Below are 10660 nucleotides of genomic sequence, written 5' to 3' on the forward strand. Positions count from 1 at the left end.
TAAATGAACGTGATAGTTTGCTGTAGAGGTTGGGGGAGAGGACGAGGTGTGTGCTTCAGAATGGAATGCGGCCAAATCATTCGCAGCTTTGATGGTTTTGATTCCGCACTTTAATGTCACTTTGACCGGTATTTAAATACTCGGGAGGCTCATCGAACGTTGAGAGCCTGTTTTTTTTTCACTCAGTTTCTACATTAAAGCAGAGATTCCAAAGGCTCATCGAACGTCGAGCCTGTGTTTTTTTTCACTTAGTTCCTACATGCAAAGCAGAGATTTCAGAGCAAAATGTCAATTAACTATCCATTATTTTGATGGAAAAAAAACAATCTTAAGTCAGTCAAAGAGTTGATAGCTTTTTGCTCTCATTTGAAAATCTTCCAAGGTAATAGAGAAAAAAAAATGCAATTATATTTCTGTTATTAAAAAAAAAAATGTTTATGAAGATTTGTGTGCAGGGCACAAAGTTGAAAAGTGTTTGTCCTGAGGTCTGGAAATCCCAATCACAGCTTTGCAAAGGAACATCAGATGGCGCCACCTGTGGCCCCTGCAGACATTCAGAGCTCCGTCCTGCTTTGCCACCAAGGACGCAACAGCGATTGCTTTAATTTTCACCCGTTTACAATCCAGAGGGTTTAGTGTGGGGGTGGTGTCAGATCCATTTCATCAAATAGGACTTTTTCCAAAGCCCAATTTCTGAACATTGCATTCATTTGGGTGGGGAATACACATTAATCCTTTGGGTGAATCGATGCCAACGGACGAGTGAGTGGTGGACCAAGAAGAGAAGACAGGAGAGAGAATCGATGTGGATGAATCCGAATAAATACACCTTTTTATTTGACTGATTAACAGATCTGATTATACAAACGGCGACACAGAGCTCTGAAACAACAGGACCGATCCGTGACACAATGACTGTACATTCTTGGTGTGACACCCCCCCCGCCCTCCCTTCAATCGTCCCCATCAATACTACAGAACCAAATCACTACCTGCTGCTGCTGCTTCCGACTGTACAGTAAAGCTCAGCTCCCCTTCATCCCTCCCCAGTTTTCCAGTTTTCCAGTAGTGTCTGCTGTAGTGTGGACTACGAGCAGCTTCGGCCCGGAGTCAAATCTGGGTGCCTCAGATTGAAGACACACACACACACACACACACACACACACACACACACACACACACACACACACACACACACACACACACACACACACACACACACACACACACACACACACACACACACACACACAGGTGTTTGAAGCGTAGTCTTCTTGCGTAGTGTAGCAGGGAGGGTCGTGCGTCACCATTTTCCTAACAGCTTGTAGTGTGAGAGCATCAAAATATACAACTGGGTGTTTTTGGTTGAAATACTGACGACCAAAGTGATCCAACAGGTGGGCGTGGGGTCTTCACCATTCACCTCACACACTCACACACACACAGGTAGTTTATCCCTTTACTTAAATAAAAAAAAAAACAAGAAAAACAAAACAGGAGTGTTTGCAATTAAGTGTCACTTTTTTTTTTCACCTCCATCTCTTCCCCCAGGCCGAGCGTGACTTGTCCCACACGCACGCCCTCGCCCCCTAGAGATTCCCAAGTGCAGTCCCGTCAACATGCGCCCTCCTCTTCCTCCTCTTCCTCCTCTCTACAGTAAAAACACTAGCTACGCCATCGCAAATAAAAAAAAATACGGATGGCTCAAAAACCTTTCGTTCTCACGTTCTCTCACTTCTTTCTCGCTCCATCCATCCCGTCCTCCCCGAGCCCCTCCCCTCCCTCTTTTACTCTCATGTAACAGACAGTTTTGTACGCAAAACAGTGACAAAACGCTCGGCCGGGGGCAGGGGGGAGGGGCCGGGATGTGGAGGAAGAGAGGGAGGGGGTTCTTCTTCTCCTGACGGAGAGTAAAAAGACGACAAGGAAGCAAACAACACCCCCCCACCTCCCTCCTCCTCCTCCTCCTCCTCCCAGCATCCTGGTGATGGAGTGGAAGGTGGGAGGGCAAGGGAGGGAGGTGGGGGGTGGGGTTGGGTGACTGGTGGAGGAGGGAGGGGCGGATGGGGGAGAGGGAGGAGGAGGAAGAGGAGGAAGAGGGTCGGCCTTCATGTGTCCTGGCCGTCGGCAGCGGGCGTCTCGTTGACGTTGGACAAGTCCGAGTCGGCCTCCCGGCTGGAGATGCGGTCCAGCTCGGCCTGGACGTCGCCCAGGCCCAGTTTGGAACCTGCGTTGAGACGGATGGGGAGACGAGGGTGAGCGTCGTCGCGCTGCCGGATGACCGGCAGACAAAGCGGCAGTCGCAGCAGCAGATTTTCATTTTCCATTTTTGAATTGATAACCGTTGCACTTTGATGCACGATGCAGTGAGCACAGAGACCAACACACATGGTTTTACTGAGGGCTGATGAACAGTCAGCAAAACAGCAGCAACTTTCCTGCCACTACATTGTTATAATGATATTAACTACCCACGTAAAAAATGTTCAATTAATTGCGACTAATTTTATTCAATCGATTAAATTCTTAATCGACAATTAATCAATAATGGATTAATTGATAACATCCCTAATCAGTAACATAATTTGGGCAAATATACCTGTATGGCTAACGATTACTTTTATACAATATTAAGCATTATATTATGCTGCCACTTTACGCAAAATAAAATTTGCAGTAGTAAAGAGTCGCGTGTTAATGACACCAAGCGTGTCCTCGCCTTTGAACCGTCGGCACGGACCGGTTTCAAACAGACACCAGCTCAGTCAGAACCATGTGTAATGTCTGTGGCAGATGTCAGGTGAGTGAGATGCAGTGCAACATGCCGTGAAACTAACGAGAGAAAAAAAACAAAAAAAAAACAGGATGGCAGACGGGGTTGGAGGAGGGGGATCAGGGAGGGAAGGAAGCGTGGGACTGAAATCATCCACAAATCAAAACAAAACCATCTGTGCTTGAGGAAAAACCTTCTTCCTCAGCCAGGACAGTAAAAAGCAGAGCAGCAGCAGCAGCAGCTGACACGATGCTGCTGCTGCTGCTCTGCTGGCGACGCTGTTCTACACAGACCCGAGTCAGTCCTGTGTAAAACAAAAAGACGATCTTGAGCGCCATCTCAAAAGCGTCTTTTTATTCGTTGATATTTCTTTGATCAAACTAAACTGAAAAAAAATGAAGATGCTTCTCGGATTGAGCCATGACAAACACAGGTGTCAAAAAACTGCGAGTTACCCATCTGGCACACACACCTTAACGTGGCCAGCATCCTCTGACTAGTGCACACAAGCACGCACACACACACACACACACACACACGGTGGATAATGTTAATGGTGAGAGAGTATGAGGAACGGCGCAGCATCAGAAGAGAGAGCTGTTGAGTTACAGTCAGGTCAGGTCAGGTGAGGAGGACGAGTGAGCAGGTAAAAGACCAGGATGAAGACAAGGACAATGAATGAATGAATAAATTAATAAATACATTTACAACAATGTTGAACGCTGAAGAGTTAGACACAGAATTTTGGTCCCGAAAGCAAAAACACAGTGATGGTCTGAAGTGAAAAAACCAAAACAACCTAAGATGCTGCACGTCTGCCACTTCTTCACATCTCACCTGACTTGCGGACTGTTCCCGGGGTGTTGTTCCCGCCACCGGGGGTGCCGGGTCCTCCCGAGCCGGCCTTCTTTGTCAGGAGGCTGTTGAAGAAGTTGGCCAGCACGCCCTCGCTGGTCTGACCTGCACACACACACACAAACCAGCGTCTTAAAAAAAACAACACACGCTCGTGATACACACACACACACACATGCTCAAACAGCCCCTTGTGGCTGCTTGCAGTAACTACATGGCATGGGGTGGTGTGTGTGTGTGGGGGGGGGGGAGGGGGTCATACCCGATTGAGGCATGGCGTTGGCGACGTTGGCGGCGGCCGATCGATTACTCGTCCTGGGGGAGCCTGTTGGCGCTCTGGCGGTGGTGTCCTGTCATGTGACACACACACACACATAGGGGGGAGGGAGGGGCTTGAGTTTATCTCCATAGCAGCAAAACTAGAAGCAAGAACTCAAATCCAGAATGAAAGTGAGCGACACTCACCACCGGCCGACCTGCCGTCACCGCGGGCTGTTTGGCCAACAGCGACTGTGAATGAGGGCAGAGAAACAATGACGCACAAATCAACAGTCAGCAAACACACCAAGACCCACCCTGCAAACTGAGGGGCCGCTTTGCACGGAGATGGATTTTTTTTGAAACCACACATTTTCGAAACCATACTCGGGGGGGAAAAAAAAAAAAAACTTGTATCAAGAAAGAAAGAAATCGGTTTACACGGAGACGCTGGAAAACGATTGAAAACGACGTAGTACCTATGCCAGGCCTGGTGTGGCGCTGTAAGTTTAGTGCCTGAATGCGGAAGGAGAAGAACACTTGAAGCGCGCTGTGTCTAATGAAGCAGCAGCTCGCTAACAACATTAGCACCACTGAGAATAGAGTGGAACTTCTGCCTCGAGGTATTTTAGAACACAAAGCCTTAAATTCGCCATGTTAAGGTTGACTGGGAGTCGTGCCAGTAAAAGTTTGCTAACATTTCAGTCATTGAGGTTTCCTGCCTCAGTATCCCAGTCCGCCGACCCAAAAGAGAATAAATAAAAAAATAAAACAAGAGGTTTGCAAATGGCTTTTGTTGTGTTTATTTTCACTTTGCACACAATCCACGATGGATCCACGAGCACTGTGTGTTATTGTTCACTATTGTTTGCGGTTTGTTGTGGAGGTTAACTGGAAGACTGCAGGCTGGTCATTAGTAGCAGTAAGTTCGTTGCCCAACATGGTTGTTGTTGTTATTAGTGGTCGTCTGCACCTCACGGCCGCTCAGGTTGCAGTGGGTGTGGTGGGAGGAGTTTGGAGCTGTGACTGTGATCAGCGTTACAAAAAAGATCCATTCGGTGTTTACACAAAGCCGGGCAAGGCAGCCTTTTCAAAAAGTGCGGTTTCGGTGAAAATGCCGGCTTCGTGTGAACGCAAGACCGAACCGCATAAATATTTGTGCAGTTTAAGAGAAACCCGTCTTCGTGTAAATGACCCCTCAACGAATTAAAAAAAAACAACAAAAAAAACAAAACAAACAAACATCCTCTGACCTGCAGCTTCACCAGAAACACCTGGTCATCTTCTGCCTGGATCTCCTTTTCGTGCACGACCTGGCGGCAAGACGGGACAAAATGAGCGAGGCCACGCCCACCGCACCTAGCCGACGCCCCCTTCCGGCTTCCATTACCTTCCTGACTGGCGGCTTGACCACCACGTCCTCGAAGCCGTCGTCCGCCTTGACCGTCTGGAAGTTCTCGTGCAGGATGGCGATCTTCTTCTCGTTGTCCCAACCCGATGGACTGGCGGGGAACAAACAAGATGGGTTGCAAACCGGAGGCGACCGGGTGGGTAGCAGTGACGTGTAAAAAAAAAAAAAAAAAAAAATGTACATATAACAATTTTAAATTGCAGGCTTACATGAAGACGGCGTCTCTCTCCACCACCTGCGCCGAGCAGTGGAAGGGGAAGCCGTAGAGTCTGTGGACCAGGTATTTGTAGAGGACGTCCAGGTTCTTCATCTCCTTCACCGAGGTGTAAACCAGAGACGCCCCGTCTGACACACCACCGTCAAGGATACACGCGGAGAAAAAAAACACTCGCGGGCGATCAAAGCTTGAAAAACCCTCGAGTGGGGAACTCTTTTCAGGAAAAGCAATCTTCAAAGCCGGCTGCTCTTCCAACCCTCTGTGCAACGAGGTAATATCAGACTGTTCTAGCCCAGTAGACACCGAATTTAGCCCTGTGTTTGCTGCCTCCTGCTAAAATCCCGCCTCGCATGACCTTCAGCATGTTTGGAAAAGAGCAAAAGAAAGGATACACTGCAGGCAGAAACGTCTGATATGAGACTGGATGAAGTCCAGGTGTTCGTCTCTGTAGTCGTGCTCCTTCTCCAGCGTGCTGATGGCGTCGCACTGGTGGAGGGGCGAGTCACATGACATCATATTTTTATATATCACAATTTTCTAAACCAAACCAAGCCATAATAAAAATATATACAGTCAGCCAAAATAAAGTAGAAACACATCAAGAAAAGAAGAACTTGCATAAAAATGTAATTCATTGCTGAATTGAACAGGTCATAGCGGCAAATACGGTGCTGAAAGTAGTTACCACTTTACACCAGGAGATGGCAGACACATGTGGCTTCAATCTGAGCAGTATTTGTGGGGGTGTTTATATTCAGATTTTGGAGCAGAAAGAGAGAGAAAGCCTCAGTCGAGGAGACGAGGAAGTGGTTGTAATGGGAGCGGAGAGAGAAAGACAGCGCATTTTACCGAGAATACATTGCCGAGAGGTTTGTTCGCTGACAAAGTACTTTGTCAAGTAATGTCTGACTCAGATCCCGAAGAGGAATATTCGCACTCTGACGATGATGTTCAGTCGTCCCGTGAGAGCGAAGTCTGCCGGTGCGTCTTTACGCAGCGGCAGTGAGTCCAGGATTGCTCAAAACACCGCTAATGGTGACGGAGGGCGCGGGAATGAAAAAAATGGGGTGTTTGAGTCTGTTTGAGATATGTGGAAAATGATCAAAAGCGGATAAAACGTTTTGATGAGCCTGTGGGGTATTGTGGAGACAGGGATCTGACACACAGACCCCTGACATCTGACATTATACAAAAACAAACAAACAAAAATTTACTCCTTTCACAAAGTTTGAGTCACACTGAAGATTTTTTCTCAGTTACAGCGTGGCTTTATCTCGAACCACTTTCAAGTCACAGCCATTTGAAATCTTGATATCAAAATTGAATATTTTCTTGAAAGAATTCTGGCGCTTAAAGGGTTAATCTTGTGATGTCTGATGAATTTGGTATTGAAATATTTATGCAATTTATGCAGTTTTTCTTCTTCCCCTATTGCATGTATACATCATTTTTGGTTGATTCTGAAGATGCAGCATCATCATCATCATCATCGTCATCATGTGGACGCCGCTGCAGGCCTGCAGTGTTTCTGTGTGTCTCTACCTTTGTGCACACCACCACCACGGGGATACCAAGGTTGTGTGTGAGCGTGCCGTCTCCCAACGGCAGCAGCACGCTCTCCTCGTCCTCCGCCCTCCGCTGTGGCGCGCCATCCTCGCCGCTGCCGGGCTCCGTGTACTCCTGGAACTGTTTGACAACTGCACACACACACACACACACACACACACACACACACACACACACACACACACACACACACACACACACACACACACACAAAAAAAAAACCCAACCATTAGCAAACAGCTGACAGCCAAAAAAAAAAAAACGAAATAAAATCCCGTCACCCGCTCCGACTTACGCCTGTGCTCCATCTCTCGCAAAGTCTCTGGCGCTACCCGCAGTTTGTCGATGTGTTCCCGGGCCACGGCGGCCCACTTCTGGAGGGAGTCCAGGGCGTTCCACGGCCGCGACATGTCCACCGTGATCAGCAGCAACGTCTCGCTGATGGCGTCCACCGGCACGGCCACGCCCTGCAGACCTTTATGGTAGAGGTCGCCGTCCAGCACCCAGGCGTTACACCTCGTGTGGTCTACGGCGATACAGACAACACAAACACATCATCATCATTATTGTTGTGATTTTTTTTAGTATTATTATTATCATCATCATCATCATTATCAACATGCAGAACTGAGGCAGGGCTCTTTGACGGCCAGGAGAGAGCGGCAGCTCGTCGGTTACCGTCGATGTCGTCGTCATGGACGCTGAAGTAGAGATATTCCAGGCCCCGCCCCTTCATGTACTCCTCCACCCCCTGGAGCTTTGCAACCAAGGTGGTCTTCCCCGAGCCCACCTCACCTGTACAGAACACGCACAGTCAGCAATCAGGAAGAAAACCACAGGCAATAAACTGTGACAGCGAGTATTGTTTTAAATCCCAGTGATGCTTCAGACACTTTAGAATGCGTTGATACTTTATGAGATGCTAAGGAATCTCTATCTTCTATTGTACTTGGTCGGCACTTTATTCTAGCTATTATTATTTACTAGTAATATTTTTTTAAGGGTATCATTCCTATGTTTTAAGTGTCTTTGACTAATACTTAAGAGTGTTATTATTGATCGCATGAAATAGGTGTGCTCAAGTTATGTTGTCCATGTATTGTGTTGTCTTTTGTCTCTATTGTTGTATGTTTTACACTCTTTAACTGTAACTCAAATTGCCGTCTTGGGACATTAATAAAGTACTTGACTTGACATGAATGAGGGAAAGAGAGCAAGAAGTGCAGGTCCAGTCTAGTGCCTGATAATAATCCTCACACGTGCACACATCCGCAACAATAGATCCCTGCATACATGCACTAAATCTCTGCAGTGCACACACACACACACACACACACACACACACACACACACACACACACACACACACACACACACACACACACACACAAAACGTGGCCCTGTTATTGTTGCGTGTTGTTATGGTTGGGAGCTCTGCTGATGCTGCTGCACAAGCACATCAACGCACACGAGCGGCCAGACACGCTGATTAGCCGTAACGGATGGCTAGTAAAGGCTGCGGATTATCACAGGCGGATGTGCAGATAGCGAGTGTGTGTGTATGCATGTGTGTGTGACCGATCACATAAAGGCCCTTGCTCCCCCCGCCCCCCCTCCTACACTCCCAGTGAGATGTGGCTGTCCTGTCCCCTCAGCATCATCTCCACCTAGCATGCAAGGGTTAGCATCGCTGCTGGATGCTAGAATGACTTGCAGGGCTGTGCAAAGTGATGAAAGAGCTGGCACGCGTGCGTGCATGCATGCACCCGCGCGCGCCCCCGCGTCGTGTCTAGACAAAAATCACCTGTCTAACCGGCTACAACCCGCCACCTCATGTAAACACACCAGATACGAGACGCCGAATAAACAGGCGGCACGTTAGAAGCCCGTGTGTGGAGGGATGAGAACAGCTGCCATGCTAGTGAGGGGAACCGACGCCTATTGGTTAGCAGGGAGGCTGCGGGAGATACCCACCCATGACCAGCACATTCTTCCCGGACGGTAGCTTGGACCGGGAATGGGTTGACACCTCGCTGAGGATGGTGGACCTGCGAACAGAGGGAGCCGCGTTAGCAAGAGCCCCGAGACAAAGCCGCTTTCATTCATTGAGGAGCAGGGGAGCTGCAGAGCGCCGCCGTGTTGCCCGAGTCAGTCGCCGTGGTGCTGATGCTAGCTAGCCTCGTTAGCACGGGAGCTAGCTGTCAAACCATCCTCCCCCCCTCCTCCCGTCACAATGGACCAAAGCTGCGGGCAAATTTCCCCTGGCACACGCAGCGGGCTAACAATAAACTCAGCCCGGATAACACGTCTCCCCACCATAAGTCCTGGCCGTCATCCTCCTCCGGGTTCTGGCTGTCCAGTGTGCTCTTCGGCCCGGCTGAGTTGGAGGATAATAGTGCACTCCTCCCTGAAGTCGCCATCTTCGCACGGTTTGTAAACCGAAGCGGAGTCGGAGCGCCCGGATGTTAGCTAGCCTAGCCTGGGGCGGCCAACGCGTCGCGCCGCGCCGCGCCGTAGCGCACCGCAACGTGAGGCGTGGTCCGTCCTCACAATAGGGTTACCTGACCCGGACACGAGATGATCTCATCGTCACCTCTCATCGCACACAAATTACAAAGATTAACGTGAAAAGATGCTTAAATTATTTATGATGATGATGACGATGATGGTTTTAAATTCACGGTGCTGTCTCGGATTTGAATGGATAACAATTTTATGTAACCTGTGGCTAAAATATAATGAACCTGCAGTAATATTGAGTCAGTCAGGTGAAGCTAAAGCATGGTTATTTATTATTATTATTATTATTATTATTATTATTATTATTATTATTATTATTATTATATTTTATTTTTTATTTATTTTATTTTATTTTTATTTTATTTAAAAAAACAGATTTAAAGAGTAATTCAGTTTGATGGGTAAAATATCCAAGAAAATAGACATTCAAAACTTAAGACAATTAAAGGATCAACAAGGCCAAGGTCCTAATTTTGTCTATCACTTTTGTGAGCCTCTTTAAATGGTACAAAATATATATTATAAAAGCTGACACCAAAGAGATGGCATGTGTTTGCATGCTCGTCCTTATAAATCAAGATTTTAACTTTCATGTGTTTATAAGATTGTCTCTTTTTACTTGGTCTAGAAAGCAAACAAATAATGAAAAACAAAAAATGATTTGAGTTTTGCTCAAGAGAAAACTAATTCAGGCTCCGTTGGAGCCGATAAAATCCTCTTAAAACTGTTACCTCCCAAATCATCCTTTGATCTATAACAGCCTGTGGCACCGGGCCTAAGCCTGCAGGATAAATTCCATGACAGTTTATTTAGCATATTTTAGGTTGACTCTGACAGGAGCTATTAGGCAAAATGTTCATGCAGACTAATCTGGAGATAAGTGGTGACAGCCGTGGGTTTAGAGCAGGTTTAGACAAGATGACAGTGCATAATGACGCTTCAAATGTGCCCATTAATCCTAATGGTATTTCTGTCTTTCTTTCATTTTGAGACCACCTAGGCGCAACTGGGCTTCATTAAAAGTCTGTGAACCTACAGAAGTGTGAAAGCAGAGAAAATA

General features: G+C 47.4%; 1 protein-coding gene across 1 annotated transcript; it reads right to left on the reverse strand.

Moving 5' to 3' along the window:
- Positions 1-800: 800 nt before the first annotated feature.
- Positions 801-9591, reverse strand: dync1li1 (dynein, cytoplasmic 1, light intermediate chain 1). Its single transcript, XM_076044091.1, has 13 exons — positions 9397-9591; positions 9055-9128; positions 7759-7875; positions 7376-7606; positions 7057-7211; positions 5907-6000; positions 5507-5642; positions 5277-5388; positions 5140-5199; positions 4094-4138; positions 3891-3978; positions 3611-3733; positions 801-2227 (listed from the first exon to the last, which is right to left on the reverse strand). Exons 1-13 carry the CDS (start codon positions 9498-9500, stop codon positions 2109-2111), a joined length of 1458 nt encoding a protein of 485 aa, XP_075900206.1. The 5' UTR covers positions 9501-9591; the 3' UTR covers positions 801-2108.
- Between the last annotated feature and the right edge of the window lie 1069 nt (positions 9592-10660).

This window comes from Nelusetta ayraudi, unplaced genomic scaffold (assembly GCF_046127955.1).
Source record: "Nelusetta ayraudi isolate G7.1 ecotype Tasmania unplaced genomic scaffold, CSIRO-AGI_Nayr_v1 ptg000079l, whole genome shotgun sequence".
Classification (NCBI taxonomy): Eukaryota; Metazoa; Chordata; class Actinopteri; order Tetraodontiformes; family Monacanthidae; genus Nelusetta; species Nelusetta ayraudi.

Bases quoted from the DNA above. Each gene is read 5' to 3' on its own strand.
- dync1li1 (XM_076044091.1), bottom strand. From the start codon at position 9,500: ATGGCGACTTCAGGGAGGAGTGCACTATTATCCTCCAACTCAGCCGGG. The intron at 4,139-5,139 runs GTCAGAGGATGT...CCTCATTCACAG, and splicing joins TGTTTCTGGTGAAGCTGCAG to TCGCTGTTGGCCAAACAGCC. The intron at 3,979-4,093 runs GTGAGTGTCGCT...GTCACATGACAG, and splicing joins TGACGGCAGGTCGGCCGGTG to GACACCACCGCCAGAGCGCC.